Raw genomic sequence first — 23,257 nt, 5'->3', positions numbered from 1 at the left:
TTTATTCAGGCCATGAAAACTAGACCTGTTCAGGAGAAGTCACTTGTACTTAACAATCCTGTCTTCGTAAGCAAGGGAAAACTGGCAAATGAAGCCCTCCTTAACCCTTAGATGCATAAGTGGGTCTTTTTTGACCCGGTGAGGTGGTTTTCTTGAAGTATCTTTGTAATTAAAAAATGTTATCATTTCATATTCCAGCTATTCTTCAAAAAACATGTTTTGGATATCACGCCACTCAAATTTTAAATTTACATTTTAAGAAATTGTAGTTTTTGTATTACGACCCCAAGCTTCCAGAAGTGGGTCAAAAATGACCCGCACGCATTTTCTATGGAATCCTATGGGAACCTTTGATTCTTATCACCTGTTGCTGTCAGGAACACATTCACTGTAGACCACACAGACGACATCACAAGTGACACCTCTCAGGAAGATTATTTTACACAGCAAGATCTGATACCTGTCAGTATAATAGTAACAATAATAATAATACATTATATTTGTATAGGGCTTTTCAAGGACTCAAAATCGCTTTACAATATAAGGGAAGTTTAGGGTGGGGGGTATAAGACTATCAAACTTGATCAACCGGCATGGATTGATGGGGGGGGGGGCTATGAATAGACAAGAGGAGAAGAGATGAGTTTTGAAAAGGGACTGGAATACTGTGAGGGTCTCAGAATAGCGGAGATCTTTGCATCAATTATGTTCAAAACGGTTTTTTTCAAAATGTAAAAGAAATCTAAAATTATAAATAGTGAAAGATTAAATATAAAATATTTCTAGTGTGAACCAAAATATAATACTAAATATTATTAGGGTCCAGTCACTCGTGCATCCAAGGGTTAAAGGCATGGTGTCTCCACTGCTAATATTTAGCATCTCCCGTGCCTCAGCAGTACGAGAGCTCTCCATGGAAAACTTAAAATTGTGTGGCATTCATGAAAGATTGAGCCCCGAGATGCTGAGCCTGGGAGATACACTTCGTTTGGGAATGTTAAGGAACTAAATGGATCTAATTTCAGATATACATGAAACTTGACAAACCTATTGCTATGACTGGAAAGTCACACGTTTAAGTGGCTTGTATTTAACAAGACATGTTGGTGTAATGAATCTTCCTACTGCCACTTTTGTCTTCCCATTAGCCTCCTGAGTAATAGTGGTGTGCTTTGTTAGTTAATGCTATAGGGAGAATTCAACTAAGCACACTATTCAAGCCACTGAACAAACCTCTTGCAGTTGCCAAAGTGTCAGTGGTGTGTGTTTAATTGGGATAAAGCACCTTGCCAATGTTAGTACTGACTCTAGATTTGTACTTAGTGTCTGATGCTCCAAAAGTGTTCAACAAGCAACTGTGCTTCATCGTTACAAACGTATTTCTAGTGCACAAAAAACACATGATTCAGTCAATAGCAGTAAAACTAATCAATCCAGATGTTCAATATTGATTCATGTAATTAATAAAGCAAAAGTGCAATATACTCATTAATTCCAGATTTACAAACTTCCAGATTTGCACCTTATTTCTGTTGCTTTAACTACATTTAAATAAGACATACACTTAAAATAATGGGAAGTTATGGCATAGACAATTGTATCTATACATGTATTATTTGAACTTATTTGAGCAACATAATTAAGTTAATATATGTAATGTCATTAATAGTCCACAACCTATGAAATATATTTAATATCTATATAATATGTTATGGCAAATGTATGAAAAATAAAATTAACACTTAACTGTGATCCACGGCCCTACATTAGAGAAAAAACGTCATTATCAAAATCTAAAACTTAACTACAATTTGTTTGCAGTTATTAGTGTGAATTACATAGCCTACCATCATGATGCCATCACACTCAAGTCAATAAACGACGATATTACAACAAACCGATGTATTTAAGTTGTCTTCATGAGACCACATTACATAAAAAGTAACTACAGTAGCCATCTAAAATGTTTGGTTTTAATCTATCTTGGAATCTATCCATCCATCCATCCTTTCCTCTCTCTGGGTTTGCTAAAGTCAGAGCTGTTACATTTACTGAACGCCCACAGCTCGAGCTTCTGTAGGTGGTTTGTTCTCTGTCTGTTCCAACAGGTACAGAAGCGTTCTGTGCACATGCTCACTGCACATATATATACAAAAAAAAAGAACCTAATAATGTTCAACACAACTGGGAAGCAAGGCTTTATCCCAAACTTAAGAAACAAATATGCCATCACTATAATAATAATAATAAATGACAATCACACACAATACAAGCTTTTAGCCTGTAAGGACAAACAATAATCTGGAGCATTGGGAATTACTACAAGAAGTCCACAATAGCAGTTCCTGTTCACCCCACATCCCATTTTGACATTCCACATCATGACAGCGAGCGACAGGGACATTTCTGAGACTGGAAATTGCTGTCTCTGTGCCTCGGACCGATTCCGTCTGGAGATATGGAACATAAATGCATTTCATTTCATCATCTTATGCAACTGCTCCGTCTACGCCGTCTATTGCCATTAGCCTGCGAGGTCAGCCCTAAGACGTACAGTGTGTGTCATGCATAATAAACAAAACGGCTGAAAATGGGCAGGAATTAGGAGCCACCGGTGGGAATGAGATCCAGCAGCTGGCAAGGCAATCCCACCTCTTGCAGGTTAGGACTCATTTCACAGTGTGTCATTACCTCTGAAGCTATTTTACGGCAAATGAAGGAGACCATTTTTAGCTTTTGTTAGCAGACGCCCCTAACTGAGTCAGTTAACTGGTCTCAATACTGCTTCAGTTTAGGGATATTTATTAATTTATCATAAAAAACAAAGTTTTTATTACGTCCTATGGCTTGTAATGGTTTATAACAGGAAGAGAAGTATACAGGTACTTGATGTCCTTTTTGTTGTATGATGTCCTTTTTGTTGTTCTGTTTATGTTTTTATGTTTCATGTGGAACCTACTTGAGCAGGTCTCCCTTGAAAAAGAGATCAATGATCTCAATGGGATACACCTGGATAAATAAAGGTTTGAAATGAAATGAAACAGGTAGCAAATTGTGATTAAATGTTTTGTAAAGCTTATATCTCCATCCTTAAGCACAATACTTAAACTGACAACTTCCATATTTATAAGACTTCAAAAGCCAAAATGTATCAGAAATATGTTTAATTTTTTAATTGTTAACAGCAAAGACATTAACAATAAAAAAAGATAATGCATTTTAATATCCTACAATTAGTAACTATTATATTCATCTGCCCGGAAAGCAGTGTGGGGTTCAGTGCCATGCTCAGGGGCACCTCAGCAGTATTGGTTTTATAGAACCTAAACCCCAAGCCAAGTTCCTACAGACAGAGCTACTGCCTCCCCAAAATTAATGCATCTTTTCAACTGCTAATTACCTCATTAATTGCGCGTTCCTGGGAGAGAGCGTGCATGTGTTTGTTCTCACAAGTGAGGAGGAGCTGCCAGACCTTACCTTGAGGCTGGCTGTGAATGCGCGTGCGTGAGTACACGTGTGTTTTTGAGCGCGTCCGCGTTTGTCTGTGAGTGTATGTGTGTCGCTTGCGCCGTACTGTTGGCGACCCCTAGCGTGGAGGACGTGAAGTTTTAGATCATATTCTTGCTTTTAAACATCATAAAACATATGCACATTCAGCCGTCGCCTTATAATTATTTAGTGTCAACAACACAACGGAAACAAATCGGTGTATCTAAATAACTTTAGTGCAAGAGAACCTCCGTTTGCATGTTTTGTACGGACCTTATGATATAACCATTTCCAGCAGACTCTTATAACTTGCAGTGGCGTAGATTAAAAACTGAGACAACATGTTGTCGAACACTGGCTTCAAATGTGAAACATCACAAAACCCCGTGCACAGATTTCGTTTTCCCAAAATTGCACTGTAATTACTAATAACGTTAATTTCTTACCTGCGCCCAAGACTCCGTTTTATCCACATTTTTCTCGATTGCCGTATCCGACTCAGTCTTCCAGGTATCCTCCCATTTAGATGGGTTTCCTCCAAAGTCGACAATAGCTGATAAAACACTCAAGTGACGGACCGTACTCCGGCTGTCAGTAACGCAACCATTATTTTAAGCCATATCCTTCAACGTTGCGCACATGAAATTCCTCCAATAACGCTGCCAAATCCCACTCACATCGGCAGAACAATAAGTCTTTTAAGTTGCTCGTCAATTGTTCTGTTGGCGATAGACAGCGAGGGGTTCACGCGGTCAGGTGAGCGGGAAACCGACAGAGGTACCCTCAAACTTTGCCTTCACGAAAATCTTTCATATCCCCTAGTTGAATGTAAAGATGTAAGGTGTGGAGAAGAAAAACAAGGCATGTAGTTGGCATCCTCGTTGCTGAAATGACAGCTTCTCCTACATTGTTGAAAACATCCAAAAAAAATAGGGGGCGGAAGATGAGGATGCTCGCTTTTTGAAGGAGACGACAAGTCACCGCTGGTAGGGGGTCCTCATTATCTATTCACATCAATGGAGGGGGGTGTTCAGCGTGTAGACAAAGTAAAAAAAATAATGAAAAAGAAGAATTAGGTGCAACTGAAAAAAGGACGAGGATAAACGCCGAAGAAGAATCCTGGAGGTTGAGAGTAGTTTCCGAGGAGTTCGAGAGAGGGGGAATGACAGTTTGTCAAGGGAGAGGAGAGGAGGCTGCTCCGTCTCCTGCTGCTCCTCTTCTCTTCAGACTGACGAACGACCTGCCCGTTGAGCTGCACGCTGCCGTGACGTCATTTTAAAGCCAGATATGTCATGTGCGCGAGTGCCTCACGTCCCATGGGGTGGAGGGTCTCACTCATGAGTGTCAGATTAGGCATGACAAGGTGCAGAGCTGCCGGTACAGTATGGAGATATATTGGTCGATGGCCTTACGAGTGAAATTTGCATAAGAAATGCTGGAAATAAATCTGAAAAAGTACCTCAGCTGGTATTCAGTGCCTTTGTGTAATAATATATGATGTAACCTTTTTGTTTTAGACATTTCGAGGCTTCTCCTGACAATTTGGCCATGATCTGTGCTCTCCCATAAGGTCACATTTGAATTCACTTAACCTCAGTTAAGTAGAAAATGTCTTGAACACTTGAACAAAAACAGCTTAATTCTAATATAATTGCAAATACTAGTACTCGCAAGCAACGGGTGACAAACAAACAAGCATAAAAGGCATTTACAGTGTGTTGCCACCTTAAGGAGTAGCAGGAAATGTGCAAAGCAGGGGTCAATTAAAGTAACTGAACCAAGATAAATGAAAGCCGCACAGTTGGAGTGGATGTTTTTGTAAAGTTGAAACCTATGGCATAAGGTTTTATTACCCGAAAAATTGCCAATCCCCGTGAAAATTGCTGCTGTGTATTACTTTCAGACCATTTATTTCCTATACTGCAGAAACAGTTGGGCCAGGGGGCGTGGCCAAACTTTGGAATCTGATTGAATCATTCTATGAAATAAATCCTGATTGTACCTTTTCTTCCCAAAGCATTTACTTTAAATAAGTCAAACAATCGCATAGTGGTCACCTGTATGCCCGTTCTGACAGCTGCAATGCAATTTGACATGTCCCTATTACATAACCAACATTAAGCTGTCCTAGTCACTTTCTATGGTATGCCTGGACTATTGTGTTGGTTACTTTTAATTATAATAGCCTGTGTGGGTGTGTGCAAAGTGCTGACTAATAATGTACAGGGTATGATTTAGACTTGCGGCAGGATGTGTTCTAGTTGAGGACTGGCTGTTTTCGCTGTTATTTCATCTGTTTATGAGCTGAAATATTGGGTCATCTTGTGTTTTTTAATATTTACATATTCATCATGCACGTACATGTTGGGTTGTGTTGTGTTCATGTATCTGTAGAATTGTAGCAAAAACAACAAAATGATTGGCAGAGTTACATGTCTAGTGCTCGTCTGTGGTTTCAGGACCATGGATAGCGCTGTTGAAGAGTAGAGGGTCCCGGTGTCTGGTGTTATCTGTCCGTAGTGCTGAAATGGAGCAGGCAGGATCTGACAACCCTTCACTAACTTCCTCAGACCAGCAGAAAATGATCTTTAACTAGGGCTGTACCCATTTTATTGAAGCGTTAGTAATAACCTTGGCATTCAAATTATAAATCAACCTTTGAATGATGTATCACATTTGTTTCTTTTTTCATTGTTTTTAAATCTGTTATCTGCACGGTTACAGATAAAGATAATATTACACAAACATTATTAGTATTAGATTATTTGTAAAATTTAATTCAGTGGTGGCTGCGAAGGATTTATTTCCACTGGTACGACCCAACATATCCAACATTTGCTGTAGTGTCCAAAGGTTACATATGTGTTCTTTGGCTATCTCAGTTTAGTATTAGATGGCACCCAGTTATTATGTGATTCAAGTCACATGAAACATCATATATAGTGCATTTTAATTAGTACATTTGTTGAATATTGCCTTGTTTTTGTTCAAAATATGTTACTAGGATCATATCAATTCAATTTGTCCTCATGTGTCAATTATTTTGAGAGTTAAAAGTAACTGTTTCAAGAAAGGATTGGTACAGAAAAGTGCATTATCTTTTAGTTTGGGATAGGTATTTACAAAGAGTTAGGTAACTCTGTTTCCCTAGTTGAAGAGTCTGAGCCTCAGAGTCTCGCCTGCCAAGGTCATTAGGATTCTTCTTCTGGAAAACATTAACTTGTATACAAATTGTCATGGTTATCCATAGATGTTCTCATATTTCAGTGGTGGACAGAATAGTGGAATTCTTTTCTGAAAAACTGACTGTAACATATTTGAAAATGTTTGGAGTTTTACATTTTGCCTGCAGCCTGGAAGATGCATCAAAGATCTTTACTTTACAGCCATTCTAGTAACCCCCTATCCAAAAACATCCTGCCCTGACACATTTTGTTAACATAGCATTTGCCATGGGCAGAGAAAATACTGTATAGTTCATACATATATAGATGGATGTCTACGGATGTCGGAATACAGGAAGTGTCAGACGCCAGGTTCCATCGCATCACACTGAGCTTCCATTGTAGCAGTAACTCCTTAAACTGATGTTAACTCTGTTTTGTTGTAATATTAACCAACTGAAACCTGTAGTAAAAGGTACTTTAGAGTGTAGTGGGGGTCTTACATCTGCTATATGTCCCCTACAACATGAATACAGCATTAAACTCTCATGCTGGAAGCTTTTTGCAGTCCTGAAGTACAAGATGTCAGCGGTGGGCTGAATCCCATTACATTATAATCAATTTGCTGATGTGACTGCACAGCGAGATAGGTGAAAATATTACCCAGGACAAGATCAACTCTTGCGTGAGCAAAATAGAGAATGTGGCGGCCTTTCATCTCCACCTGGGGGTCAAAGTGTCAAACCAGTGAACACATCACACCTGTTTTAGCGTGTGAGTCTGCTTCAGCCTTTCCTGGAATAAAAACTGTGCTGCTGTATTTGGACTTGTTATGTACACACATCTCTACCTATCTTGAACCTGAAGAAATAAGCCTCTGTTTGCCTCAGGTGTGTCGGGATTTCTCCCCCACTGTGCAGGATTGCCTTGATCAGTCGTAATGAACACAGACGCTCTCCTCCCAATCAGATGAATTGCAGCTGTTTGTGAAATTGACTGCTCCGCTCACGATGAGGCAACTTTCCTCCCATACTAATTGTTGCTATAGAGTACACTTCTGTCAAATACCCTCATTACTGCATTAGTGTGTATACATACATCCTGATCCAAGTGAAAACCTCTCCCCAGCTGATGGAAGCCGTTGTTCCCTCTGTCATTTCCTTCCCTCCGTATTCACACTCACTGTTTTGCATGTTGTCTTCCCTTGTCGCATGTTGGTGCGTGTACTCGTGCCCGTTTGTTTCTGTTGCCTCATGCAAGCAACATAAGTGTGAACAGGCTTATTTTGCCTCAGAGACACAGTCACAGGTTGTCATGCATGTCTAAGACTGTGGGTGGCTTCTGCTCACATGGACCTAAACGCAGCATACTAAACATCTGTTGTGTAAGCCATTAACACCCCGCCATGAGAGTGTGAATTAAAAGGAAGAGGGATTTGAGTATTGCTGTGTGTGTGCTAAGCTGGATTGAGTCATTCTGAGCAGCAGTGGTGGGCACAGTTTAAGTGTGCACGCTGGATCGGAGGCTGCAGAGGGAGTTTATGGCCGTGGTCTTGCTGGGGTTACAGACGGTGAAAATAGGGGCTTTATGGGTTTCTCTCAGCAGTTCAGTGGGTTATTTCCTGTGCAGAGGATGTCATGAAACTATCCTCTAGGTGGTTCTTTAAAAGCCTTTTTTTTTTACCTTAGGAAACCGTTATCAGTGGCATGCAGGGTTCAGCTGTCGGAGGCTATAATGTTAAAGGAAACAGGTTGATAACATTGAAATATTTATAATAATAACAATAATATTTGTATATTAGGTATTATTTATTTATTTGTTTGTTGTTTTGTTTTAAACTGGCATCACAGACATTAACATCTTGTGATTTATTTTGAGCAAAAAAATGTATTGTGTTAAACATCCGTTGCCAGGTTGAACATATTTTTCAGCAATATTATCGTATATGTAATTATCTCCATCAAGGGTGTTGTGTTTTTTGTCTGTTTGTCAGATTGATTACAGAGAAACTCCTCGCCTGAGTTTGGTGACACTTGATGGAATGACTTAAAGCTCCTGAACACACTAAGGATGAGGATAGAAGAAATTCCCAACTGGAGTTATTGGACCATCAGAGGAGTTGGGAATTTGCCATTGGTCATGAAACTGACTTAAAGCCGCGTTGCATCATTCTTTTCGCTCCATTTTTAAATGGTGTTAACTGTATCGCCCTTGAACGGCTGACTGCCTCATGAGTTAACCAGCTAGTCGCTAACGCTAATCTTTCTGTGTGCAGTGATGCGCAGGTTATTGGAAACGAGGATGTTGACAGAGGAGTCTGGGAACCTCAAAATCCAAACAACAAGCGAAAAGAGGCTAAAATGCTCCATCGAACACAGTCATTTCATCTATTGTTAATAAAGGATAAACAGTGTAGCTTTAAGGATCGGGGACAGTCCTACCAGTTTTAAAATGGCACACGTTTGCCAGTCAGAAGAAAGAAAAACAACATTTGTTAGTTACTTACTTATAACAGAATTCATACGAGTAACTTTAATAATATACATTAAAATATAACACTCAATTTAGCTACACTAATTTTCCCGCTAACCATCCGAAGTGTTTACCATTATCAATAGACAGACTTCCACAGATAGAGCATCTGGGTAATGTTACATATAGATAACTAAAGAGCTCCATAATTAACAGATACATTAGTAGATGTTTAAATGTTTCAAATGTAATTAGAGACGTGCTTATTTGTCTAATTTCTGTTTATAGAGCCGCTGCAGCACTATTATGCTTTGTAATCTCAATTTAAACATAAATGATTTGGGTCCAAGTTACAACGTTGCATTGATGTGAGTCAAATACGAGTGGATGTTTTAACCTAAAAGATGAAATAGATAGAAAATATACTGGTGTAAAAGTGACATATGTGAAACACCATTCATTGTAATATATGTATTATTACTGGCTACGCTTTCGCAGCAATATCATTTTCTTGCATATGTTGGACATTAACAAATGGGAATAAGCAGAAGCTTTTCAAATGTCATGCTAAACTTTGCAAAGTGCTGGTACATCACTGGGTTAATTGAGCATACTCAGCATATAACATTGTATTGTAATTGAGTTCATTGTTGTCAAGTGATAGTGCCATAACAGGTCTGCTCATATGCTTCAATTATACAAATCATTTAACCCAGTGTTTTGGCAGCTTTTCAGTTTTCTCTTGCTTGATTACACAGGAGCTATCTACACTGTTTGTGTATGCAAAGACTCATTAACCTGCTATTAATACATGGTTTAGTTACACATGTGTTAGGTTACTCCGTACAAAGCTTTTAATGAGAAACACACTTCTTGTGAAACGGTTAGCCTGTATTTCTGGATATTCAAGTCTGTCTTGATTGTTGTATGTCTTTTAAAAATGGACCTAGAGTCTCTTCAATAAAGCTGATGATGTCTCAAAGACTGCTGATATAATTTAAACTATATTTTTAAAGAACAAGAGACAATTATACATGAGACAAAATGTCATGCAGCGTATTCAGCACACAAAATGAAGTCTACCCCCTGGTATGAGTGCCTTTCCGAAAAGTTATAAAGCACTGAGTCAGACGATTTATTCTCAGGTTTTCCATTATCAAAGTCATTGCTTGTGGGAATTTCTAACAGAAATCTCAGGCACAGTCCAAATATATTGCAACGGCTGCAGTATGGGAATTTGTTAGTTTCCTTTCGATGATACTGGTGGGTAAAGTAGTGTCAATCACAACAGGCTGCCAGACATATCTTCCTGAGGGCCAAAAATAATACGAGGAAAATAGTTACTATCATGGGAGTGGTTGTTTTTTGTTTGCCAGCCACTTTTTACAGATATACTAAATGTAGTGTAGGGCAAATACATCCTGTTCCCGTAGATGCACGTGTTCTTAAAGGGGCCCCATTGTGCTTTTTCTTTCCTGCCTGAAACACCTCCATTGGATTCCTTTGTTTACTTGTGTGACATAATGACATCACTATGTAACACTAGCGCTTCTATTGGCTAGCGCTGGAACACATTGTATGTGATAGGCTAAGGGGCGGGACTTCTCTGAGTGGTTGATCAATCACAACAGAAAGCCAGCCAGCTTACCAATCACAGCAGACTGGGCTCTTGTTTCAGACAGAGGGTGAAAAGAGGTGCCCCTTTAAGTCATTACATTGTAGACCATTATATCCAGTTGTCAGTCAATGCGTTAATGCCAGCAAAACCCCTCAGAAAAAAACCCAGACATAAATTGTTGATACTTTTAGCAAGTACTGTACAATAATTTGCATATATCCCTCATAATCAACTCTTATGTATTTACCTAATCATGACCAAAGGAACCCAGGAAGTATTATAAGTAACTAGGTCCATGAAAGGATGAGTTTGTGTGTCCAAAAAACAAGTAAAGTAAAGTAAACGTTGAGGTATTTTTTGTATGCAACTTAGTACTTGAGTAAAGCTAATTTCAAATATATTTTAACCCACACAATGATCTAACCCTAAACCCATCCAAAATACCAATACTATTTCAAGTACTATTTGTACTTCATTTGAACCCAAACCACAATCTTTTCCAACGTAACTTCCGTACTGGAATAACACCATTTCTATTTATACCTAGCCAAATAGTTTTGTTACCTAAACAGGTTCTGCAATGCAGAGGCCTGCGCTGATGCATTGATGCTGGATATTTGTAGGAAAATACACAAAAAATAACAATACTTTGCGTTAGATATACAAACCCCACAGGGATACATTGACATTGTAGCGCCTTCATATTACCATTGTTGGAAGATGTATTTGACAGCTACTGTATTTGTCAAACCAGGTAATCTTAATGCTGCGTTCACACCGGACGCGATGCGATGTTTGGGGGCGGCGCGATTACATGTAAAGTCAGAGACGCGGACAGACGCAAGCATGAAGCGGTGGACGCGAATTCTGCGGCGCGATTGAGGCGATTGAAGGGGGCCGCGACAAACGCTCAAGTTCAATTTTTTCAACTCGAGCGTCATATTCGCGTGACGCGATCTCGCGGTAGCCAATCAGCGGTGAGGATCTCAGCCTTCCGTCACTGACGTTCAACCAGAAAACATCAGCCGTTAGCAGTTAGCACACAGAGCTCACAGCTCCTCATATCTGTTCAGAAACTGGACAAAAGTTAAACAAGTACAAACCACAGCCTGTCTGTGTCATGGAGAATACAGTCGCTGGTTTTATTATGATCTTCATTCAGAAAACAAGCATTTTAAAAAGTTTCTCGCCTGCCGTCTGTCTGCAGACTTGTCAAAGCATTAATTCATGGTTTTTACTAACCGGTATCAGTATGTTGTTACTTCGGCATAATTTAGAAATGTGTATTACAATTTAATCACGGTAAAATATGTTCATTTTGTTGTAGTTGTAGCTCCCGAGCCAGCGCGTCTTGTTTGAATGATGCGAGTAAACACAGCTGGCAGCCGCGGTGAAACTCGAGCGTCTAGAGCGATGCGATAGGAGCGATTAGAGCGAAGCGAATATTCGCATCGCGTCCGGTGTGAACGCAGCATAACAGATTGTTGTGGGTCTATTGTGTGTTATTGTGTTCTACTGGAGGTTGAATTCCTCAGCGATTTATGCTGACTGCTCGATTTCTCCAAAGTGCTGATGAAAACAAATACATCAAGAAAGAAAGTTGGTGCGAGAACAGATGACCTTTCCAGGTTTCTATTTAATTTGATTTACTATATTATTTGATAGGGGGTGTCGCGCTGAATAATGGCCTCTTATTGATTTGCTTTGAGTTGCACACCTTTAGTGTTTAAATGAGGGGATAAGCAGGGCAGCAGCCACAGTTTACACAAGGTCTACCAGTCTATCAATGGAAGTCAAGATTCCTTATCTCAGACCAATAGAAGGTGATGTGCAGTATACCCACTGCTACACTCCATGGCAACCATATAACATGCCATTAAAATCTGTTATAATCACTATATCTCATGCAGCAAAAAAATGTGGCGCATGTGACCGAGAAAGCTGATGTGTTACTATGGCAACTTCAGTTAGAGGAGCCTTTCAGTGGCAGCTGCGAGGAGGAGACAAACTTTCTAGGGATCATGGCACATGGCAAGGGTACAGAAAAACATATTTCTGTAAGAAATGGAAGAAACTGAGGGAAACTGTTAAGATGTTATTACATTATTGAATATTTAACATTGGGCTGTTACTTTGAATGTGTAAAGGCTTTTATATAGTCCTGTAGGTCTTCAATTGTGGGGGTTAACTGGGGGTTAAGCCCTAAAAATGAGCAGCTTTGTGCAATTTTGGGAATACAAATAGTGTTGGCTCATGTCTGAGGGAATTCAACAGAAAAGAGCGATCTCTGTCTACTCCACTTCCTCACATACTGTCTGTTAGTGTAACAGCTAATTAGTAAATGAAGATATTTAACACGAAAGCAGCTTTCAAGTACTTACACATGAAGGCATGACTTCTAGCTTCATGTGAACTGACAGGAGGCATTACCTGCCCCGTCTACTGCCCACTGCCTGTTCTTTAGGAGAGGCTAAACGCAGCTTACTGACAGCCTAGTCTGACTACTTCACGTTGAATATTTTTTTTCTTCCTCCCTTCAAGCAATACCTATTGACTTCACTCATATATTTTCACAAAGAGGTTCAAGGACGTTTTTCTATTTTTTGAAATGCAACTCAATATTTATGCCAAAATAAAAAAGAATCAACCCTCCTACCACTGCTTGGTCCACAGAACCATGGCGCAATTTAAATTAGCTGACAAAAGGTTTTTGTATTCTTTTAAATTGCAAAAATTACACATGTTTAGCGAGAAACTATAAAACAAAAATATTGTTGGATGTTTTAATTGTACTATAATACTAAAACGTATCACGTGTGATAATCGCTTTTGTCTGGAAAAATAACCATATATAAGTTTAAAACAGGGACATTTCTGCATAATAGCTAGCATAAAATGGATATTTACAGGAGATGTTTTAAGAGTTTTAGGACGTAATACAAGGTCACCCAGTTTAATAAGTATAGCATGTGGAGCCCCCATTGTCTTCCCAATATTGGTAACATCAAAGAAAAACGTTTACTTGCGTTTTCCTTATTTTTTTCAAAATGTATTTACAGCATTAGTGTGTCACACAACACAAAGTGCAACACGCAAGATCTTTTGAATCGTCCCTACTTCTAGCCAATATTGTGCTTTTAATGTACATAGCTGTGCAGGACTTATATTGCAGAGAATAACGTTGCCATGGTGAGGAAAATGTGACAGGACCAAAAACCTTTATGAACTGCATGGGGTTCAGTGACTTAAAAGAGGTTTCTGCTCGTGGCGTCCAGGCTGTGATCAAAGAAGTCGAGGACAAATATATGTAACAATATTTCACTTTTTACTGTTTGATTGGTTTTAGTTTAGACATTTTAAATCTTCCATATACTGTCTGACACTGCCAACATGAAACCAGGTTGCCTAGGTGAGTGTATGTAGTATAATGGTATACACTTGCGTGCTATATTAGTGACACAGCACACACTATCAGGCCGGTGGGAGTGATTTACTGAGGAGCCGGCAGATGACAGTGCAGTCAGGTGAATCTGTAGTGGACAGGTGTGGTACGACACACACAGATGAAAAAAAGAGACAGGGAGAAGCAGAAGAGCGGAGGACAGGAAGAAGATACAGATTCATCATGAAAAGGGCATGAAGAGTACTATTCACACTGACTCTCTCCCCATCTTCAAATCACGTCTCAAAACACATCTCTTCACACTCGCATATCCACCCTGATCATTATCCATCACACATCCTCGGTTTTCATTTATTTGATTATTTGATTGATTTATATACTGCATTGTCTTGTTAATGTCTCTTATGCTGGTGTTATGTATTGTGTATCTTGTTTTTTATGTGTTTGTACGGCGACCTTGAGAGCCTTGAAAGGCACCTATATAAAATAAATGCATTATTATTATTATTATTTATTCAGGCTTTAAAGAAGAAATTGTTCACAGTGGCTTTTTTATTTTTTTTATTTTGCTTCCACACGTTTTGACCCATAGATCCTTATGATATTCCTTCTGTGGCATAAATACATTTAAATAATTATCTAATATGTCTCTTTGAGAATGTTATTAGATAAAATCCTGATTGTAAAACTTCTGGGTGTTTCTGATACTCCAGTGTGTTGCGTCACTTTATCAAAACGGTGCCTCACAGTCCAATGCAAGTTCCTTGTAGATTGAATTAAAGATGCATTATGGGAAGTGGATAAGCCAATGTTTTTGGAGTTTAGCTGAAACCAAGGACTAAAAGTCAGGATATATCAGCCTTTTGTTTCATTGATTTTGACACGTTTTTTTGTATCTGTCTGGTGCAATTCTTCTAACGTTATGGTATTGCAATAGTAATTTGCAGTTAGTTGTTTTCTTATAAATTAAAATAAGCTACATTTTGATGGCGTACGGACAACATTTCAAGCAGAACATTTGACTAAAACAACTTGCTTTAAAGGGGCTCTTGTATGCTCATTTGCAGGTTTGTATTTTGTGCCTCTACTGTGACATGTTTACATGCTTTAATTTTCAAAAAGGTCATTATTTTTCTCATACTGCCTTATCATCACCTTCTTCCACCCTCAAACCAAAGCACTGTCTGCTCTGTTGTGATTGTGCCACAACTTAGAGATGTCCCACCCCTTAGCCTATCACCTCCAATATTTCGGAGCACTAGCCAATAGAAGTGCGAGTGTAACTTAGTGATGTCACTATGTCGCGGAAGTAAACAAAGGAGTCCAATTGAGGCGTTTCAGGCAGGGGGCGTGCATGTGTTTGAGAGAAACTCCCTCTTGTGGGAACTTTGGAATTTAAGCCTTTGCAGACCATTTACATGCACACAAACCTGTAGAACAAATTACAGGAAAGGGAAAACCCGAAAAAGCATAATAGGGCCCCTTTAAACTTTAATTCAAAATGGATTGTAATGCAATTTTTTTTCGTTTAGGCTGATTTTCTTGACATTATTTCTTAGACGTAATTCGCTTTAAGGATCTGTCAGTGAGGGAGATAAAGGGTGAAACAGGGCATCCATTAGAGTGTGGATGAGGCGCCTCCATTGATCTCCTGCCATCCAGAGCTGTGATACTCGACACTCCCCGAACAAGCTGGACATGCACTTATTCTGTCTCTTATTAAATACTGGCCCACACACACATGCAAACACACAAACATACACACACACACACACACACACACACACAGAAACAGACAAAGACTCACTGTCAGCACACTGGGCCTCTGGCCAGCGCCACTCAACTATTTTCAAGGAAATGTCACATCTTCACGATTAGAAGACAAGTAGCAGGTTAATAAACCGACATTCACCTTAGCTTGCATGTAGCGTTTGGCGTATGAAAAGAAACGAATTGTATTTTCATGCTGCTCCACAAAGAGATGCCTGAAAGAGAACTGGCAGTTTATGTCACAGCAGATAGCGTGAAGATGAATGCTGAAGGAGGAGTGGAAGAATTGCACACTTATAAGACGTACCTGTTCACCTGCTCCGCTTGTCTGTAACAACTACTCTGAGCTCTCTTGTGTTTTCACACCGCTGCCGTGAAGTCACACCATTTGTTTCCCCCCATGTCAGCCGGAGAGGCAAACAAGTTCAGGCTAAAGTTACAAATGTGATGATGCACGCAACATTTATAGCAAAGAAGTTCCTTCAGCTAATTATAATGAATGCAAAACAAAAAAACTAGGAAAAAAGGAAAAGTTGATGTTGAGTAGACTGTGAAATCGAGCATATAATTTTTGTCTTGGAGCCACTAGCATATGCTTTCCAAAGAAAAACAGACTGGGGTTCTTTCATTTGGCATCTATGGATGGCCACAGACATATGCCTGGAATAAGCGAAAGAAAATGAAACAACAAAGTGACTCGATTCATTTCACACGCTGTGCGAACCCTCTCTGGAAGTGGAAAAGATTGGCGCGTGATAAATCACCACAGTGCCTCAGTGTTTTGCATGATTAGATGGTGGAGGGAACATTAAATCAAGCTCGATTTGCTAATTGACTTCCTGCAAGAACCGTATCCCTGTGCATTGTGGCTGCACGCATTTTCCATGCACAAATTAAAAAGAGTTTCCCCCAAAAAATGAGGCCCATAGCCAAAACCCCTATCAATGGCATATTGTTGCAATAATGCATGGCTGTAGAAGCTGTGGTATGTATCGCCATGTCTCTCCTTCTATCAGCTCTGCGTGTCATTTTGTTGAATCATACGAAGGCAGCCAGATAAATCAGTTAGAATTTCAGCAACGTCAGCAGAGCCGGGGGAAGGAGGGTGCAGGGAGATGTGGGGGAGCTGACCTTGAAGTAATGTTCAATTTGTATTAGCGATGGGGGCTAAATTCTGGCTAAACAGACGCTTTCCGAACACAGCGGTTGCCAAAAGGTGAAGCATAACGTTAGAGTCTGACATAAGGATTTTATTTATAGAAACGTGCTTGATTAAATCATCTTTGTACTTAACGTGTAGAATAGTCATCCCAGGCTGTTTCCTTTTTTTTCCTACCCTTTTTATTAATTTTAACACACAGAGGAGTAAGTATAAAGCCACTCTGGAATGTCAAACGTTAACTCCCGACTTCCAAACGGGACATCAATGAAAATGTATTGGAGCACACTCAAGGACAATTGACTTTCCCCTGGAATATCTCTCTTTATTCAGGCGGAGGAGATGTAATGATGAGAAATTCTTCAGTGAAGCATTGTCACCCTGCCAGTGCCTACCTGTAAGTAGAGAGTGTGGGAGCAGGGGGAGTCATTGCTATGGAAACAAGCACAACAGTGATGGAAATGAGGCGTACAGTCGGCATGGTTTTTCACAAAGCATGAACTGTGCAGCGGAGGACAGATTGCTCTAATTGATTGGTCGACGGAAGTGCGAAGAAATTGCCAATGTTCCTTTTCCCAGGTCACACATGTGCAGTAGATTTTTCACCATGTCTTAGCAGGAAAACAGTTGTAATAAATGCGGCTGTACAAAGAAATTGGATGAAAGCCTGGAGGGAGAAACACTGTGTGCTTCTAGCTGGAGTCTGGCCGCCCAGAGCAAATTTGGCCCGGACAGAAGTGTCTCTCATTTAATTGATCCTGCTATGTTATCTGGAGGAGTATGAAACACTTCTAAGCATGTAACGGCAGCTTCTTCGCAAAGCATTTGAGCTTGAATTCTTATTGCACCTTGTTGAGAAAGTAAGACCACACACAATACTGGACAGGTACAGCAGGATCCAAGACGAGCTTTCTATCCTGAGATACAGAGCATGTTGACCACCAGCGTCATTTTATTTATTTCAAGTCACTTCTGTGCCGCTGTCTCAAAAGAAAAATGCTCTCGTAAGGACATTTGAGCCAGAATAACCACGGTTTCCTCGCTATTGGTGAAGCAAAATCTGCCGGAGTGCAGTGGATGGATCGTGGGCATTGTAAAGCCAACACAGCCAATATCACACATGGTTGGCTTTGTTATTAAGATGAGATATCTACAGAGAGAGAAGGAAGGAGCAGGAGTGGACAGACCTAGCGATTGTTGCCTTTCTGGGAGGAAAGTCGATAAAGGACTGGCTTTAACTTACTGAAAACGCTCCGGACTAAAGAGAGATATTACCAACATTAAGGAAAATGCATTTGTAGGTACTAAAGCTCAAGAAGTTATACAAGGAAGTAGGAACACATCTTACGAACTGATCTTTAAATCTGCGCTGGGAACAATTTGAATGTAAAACAGGTACTTGGGCATACTTGTAGACAAATAGTCACATTGTTAGAGCATCATTTTAGGTTTTCATGGGCATTTGTAGTAACAGCTCAGATGGTCAATGGCTCGTCCAGTATCGACTTTTTGATTTGTGAAAAGAGATCTACAGCTATGTTTAAATTTGAACAGTAAATTGGAAAAAAACAATGTCATCCATCCAAGTAGCTTTTCCAGAGCTTTGCATCCAATCACATGTTCTTCATCAGCAGAAGTTTCTCCAGTTGTTATGGATTTGGAAAACATTTTAAAGTGCTAATTTTCAGGTTGTAAATGTACACAAAATGCAAAAATACTGCTTGGTTTAGCAAAAGATCATAGTTTGGCTTAGAAGAGGTGTTGAACATTTACTCTGGCTTTGTGAGGCGGCTGTAGTTCACGTCGATGGTCGTCTACTGTAAGGAATAAAATCAATATATATGTGCCGGACACTTTAAACACACACCATCTAATTCATCTTATTCACGCTGTATCAATCACTCGCGGGAGACAATCTAATGCCATGTCACCAAGAAGCCCACAGGAAGAACTCTGATTGATTGACCACTCGCTTCTTTCATTCACAAGACATAATGTGATCATAAACTAACAGAGCCTTGCTTTAATCAATGCTGTCAATCCCAAATAAACAAACATGAGGATGACCTCACTCAGGTTTCATGTCCAGACAAGTAGTGTGAGAGTGATCAAAGTATCTACTGTTATTATGTGTTTTGTCGAGTGGTTTATCTGGCCATATAGTATGTTATGAAAGTATGTTATTTAGCTACGACACTAGAGGGCGACAGAAGATCGCGTGGACACGCCTATGTGCCAACAAAGGGGCCAATAGAACTTGGCCCCGCCCCGCCCCCGTCGACGCTAAGCCAATGGGAGAAGACTACAGATGATAAATATGTGACACAAACAGGAAGTCAGTCTCTTTCTCATCCCCTGCGACTGGAGAGAGCAAGCTCGGCCGGGCTAACCTTTTGCACATTCATTGTATCATTGTATTATTGTTTTATTAAACGCTGTTAACTTGTAAATAAGCTTCCTGGACTCTTTTCAGCTAATCCTAAACTCAGATCGTAGAAAACTCGTACACACTACCAATGGGATGGTATGTGGTTCCATCCCGGGTCGAGGTGTCGAAGTGTCCTTGGGCAAGATACTGAACTGATAGGCATGACCAATGGTTCATGGTTTGCCTCTGTAGAGGAGCTTTGACATTTGTTGGGATATTTTGTGGGATAAGAGGCTCAGCTAAAGGTAATGAAATGAAAGACATGTGTTCGACCAACTCATCTTCTGCGGACTGTTTATAACCCTAGATGTGGTATAAAAAATATATATACATCCGGTAAAAACATGTTTTCCTTGAAATGTAATTGACAATGCAATTTTGTCTTATGAGAAAGTCATTTTTAGGCAGACAGGTTGATGATGAGGATCAGTCAAACGCTCAAAATGAGCTACCGAATGAATCTTGTTGTTGTGTGTTTGTTTTCTCAACTGCTGTTCCTGTGTTCAAGAACGAACGTTGACCCTGTGATTTTCAGTCAAAATGAATAATCTTTCAGTGATTTCGACGACGAGATTTCGTTGTTTTAGACATTTGGAGCCCTCATGGTACGAAAAGAATAAAGTCGCACCTGCTTGTTGTTTATAGTTTTGACTGTTACTTTCTGAAATATTTCTGTCATGATGCGACTTTTAGACACTGGGCTTTGTGCTTAATACCTAGACTCCTAACTTCTGGCCACTTAAGCAGTGAGGTGATCAGAGGGAATGGCTTTTCCCAGAGTGAGAGGTTTGTCACTGAAACTGAATTAGGGCAAATTGATGGTATTAGTCCTCGGGCTGCACTACCGGGACGGTGTAAATCACTTTGCTGCTGAGCAATAAAAAAAATGCAGCCAATGGATTAAAGTCACTCTGGCTATGAACTTTTCTTTTCTCTCCTCCAGCTACGCAAATATGACATTTGGAACGAACAGGAACCTTGAAGCGAAAGCAGCAATCATCCTTGTAACATATCCAGCCATACCATACCACTGCTATAGTCTGCCAGGGGGCGGAATACCAGTGTGTTTTGATAAGAGCTTGTGTGCTACCAGCATATTATGCAGCAGTTAATAGGTTTTACTTCCTTTCATGTGCAATTCAAAGGATTTTGCTGTACGAACATCATCATTTGCTTTTTTCTGTCCTAATGTCCCCGTTCTGTCTCATGAGTAAATGCAAATTTAAGGCACATTCAGTACTTCTGTGTTTCAAGGGGATGCATTAAAAGTGTGTTTGTTATTTGCTTGATCTCGTCTTGGCCCTCATCTCCTCACCTATTTTCCTTTTTAGCCCTCCCTTGCCTCAGCGGGTTATGGCATTGCTGCACAAATCCAATAAGATTCATCACAGGCTCAAATCAGATTACTTTAATCCAGTGTAAGGCAGGAGCCAAATACTTCCTCTCAATATGGCGCATCAAAATCCTGACAGAACAATGACAGCACTTAATAGCAACGTGTCTAAGCCTGAGCATATACAGTATAAAAGCACAGAAGCATTATGCTTGGATTTAGAACTTGTACACCATTAATACGCACTTCACTAAGCTGTATGTACTTCTTGTCAAGGGGCTGGAACATTTGGATAAACGCCTAAAAGCCACTTGAGTTTTACGTTCAAAGGAACTAGAGTCACTATTGTGCTGACGCATGAGCCCACCAGCATAGAACACTTTCTACCGGACGATTTACAAAATGTAGGAAGCTGAAATCGGCACATTCTGAAAAGAAAAATAATAGAGCTTCCTCGACAAATCAGGGCTAAAAGATAGCCTCCTGCCTTTTTCTTTTACACCCCTGTTCCTCATTGTTCGCCAGCCTCCCAGCGCAGCAATTCACAGAGACACTGTTTTAATCACCTTGTAATATCGCCTCGGATCAGATCCTCTCCCCTCTCTGGTGGCATTTAATTTATCCACAATGCAGCAATTTGGGATCAAGAGTGCGGGCGGCTCCTAACGACTCTCCCAAAATGATTCACATGTTTATTGAGAGGCTTGTGAAGACACTGCCACACGGCCGCCACCACCTTCCCATTCCACGCTTGGGCGATAAATCGTGCGAAGGCTTCAGGACAGGTGATTTGAAAGATTGATTTCTTCCCTTGCTTACACATTGCTTTAGTTTCCTTGTTAATGCAAAACACTATGGTGTACCCCGGCACTTTGCTGATTGGAGATCCACTTCTGCTGAATACCTTGTGTGGTGTGTGGGGTTATATTTAACCATTTGCTAATTGGCAACTGAATATGTGCAAGTTTAAAGAGGCTACGTGACATTGCTCGTGTCCTTTTTGCATGATAATGACATTTGATCATCTGTAAGGAAACAAGAAGAGCCTGTGGTTATGACTTAAATGTCATGCTTTATGTATGTGCTGATGTTGGTATGGTATGCAAGGACACTTATCCCCTCAGTTATGCTGTAGCAGTGAGCGTGGCTCCCAGAAACATTAGTTTTGTCCTTTTCCTCTCTGGTTCTTCCTCTCCTGCAGGCCCTCAGGGCTCCCTTTGTATTTGTCTCACATAGGGTCCAGTTGTCGGAAGGGCAGCGAACATACGGTAATGATGCCAAGACAGGGTTTGGTAAGTGGTCAGACAGCTGCAAACTGCAAAGCAGATGGACTGATGTACCCTTTACTGAGCTGAATGTCATTGGCTGGCATTTCCCACAATGCCTCATGGATAAGACTGCTGAAAATGCCCTACAGCAAGAAGGAGAGGCGGTCTGATAATGTACAGGAAATAAATACTTAGAGATGTGATCTTATGCTTTAGAACAGTGACATAAGTTTCTGATTCTATAACAACTGTCGAATAATAAAGGTTGTTTGTATAAAAGTGCTATGCTAAGTGCAGTTGATGCCTCTGCGTTCTTTTCATATGGAAAGGAAGTATGTTTCAGGGTAGGTTTGCTTATTTGATCACAGTCGGTGCAGGTTGTTGCTTCCCCCAAATACACAGGAGCTTTTTGGCGGAATCCAAATGTTCACTTACAGATGAATGGCCTTGAGGGGTGCTGGGATGTTCAGAGTGCCAAGGGCCCCGCCGATCCACAATTCATGAAGTCTGTAAATGGCCTCACGCAGACTTCCTGCACCACATTTTACAGGGCAGGTCTTCCAATTCTTAGCCATTTGGCCGTGGCAAGGTAGCATTGCTCATAGGAAGAATATAAACCACTGATGAGTTTAGAATGAACATTAACCTTGGAAGAAGTTGTTTGACAAACAAACAAGATTAAGAGTTGCCATACCTGCTCAGTGAGGCTATACTTTAGCTTAATGATAATGTCAGCAGGACACAAAAAGACAATGTAAACATACTGATGATAAAAATAACATATTATGCTAATTTCCAGGTTCATATTTGTATTTTGTGACCCTACTGTGACATGTTTGTGGAGGCGTGTGGCGCAGTGGTTAGAGCGTTGGTGTTCGGATCAAGGGAGCACAGGTTCAAACCCCACTGCAGTCAGCATGTCGTTGTGTCCCTGGGCTAGACACTTCACCCCAAATGGCTCCTGTGGGGATTGCCCACAGTATTGAGTATGTAAGTCGCTTTGGATATAAGCGTCTAACAAGTAATGTAATGTTTCCATGCTTTAAAGGTGGGGTAGGTAAGTTTGAGAAACCGGCTCGAGATACACTTTTTGTTATATTCCATGGAATGCTCTTAACATCCCGATAGCAATGAATATCTTAAGTGCTTTGAC

General features: G+C 40.2%; 1 protein-coding gene across 1 annotated transcript in view; it reads right to left on the bottom strand.

The window, feature by feature from the left end:
• ajap1 (adherens junctions associated protein 1) overlaps window positions 1–4,535 on the bottom strand; it is a 52,417-nt gene extending 47,882 nt beyond the window's left edge. The window contains exon 1 of the mRNA XM_034144627.1: window positions 3,936–4,535. Coding sequence (XP_034000518.1) covers window positions 3,936–3,964 — 29 coding nt within the window. The 5' untranslated portion in view covers window positions 3,965–4,535. The remainder of the gene's footprint in view (window positions 1–3,935) is intronic.
• Window positions 4,536–23,257: the final 18,722 nt, after the last annotated feature.

This window comes from Trematomus bernacchii, unplaced genomic scaffold (assembly GCF_902827165.1).
Source record: "Trematomus bernacchii unplaced genomic scaffold, fTreBer1.1, whole genome shotgun sequence".
Lineage (NCBI taxonomy): Eukaryota > Metazoa > Chordata > Actinopteri > Perciformes > Nototheniidae > Trematomus > Trematomus bernacchii.
The sequence above is the reverse complement of the archived record's forward strand: the minus strand, read 5'-3'. Positions and strand labels throughout refer to the sequence as shown.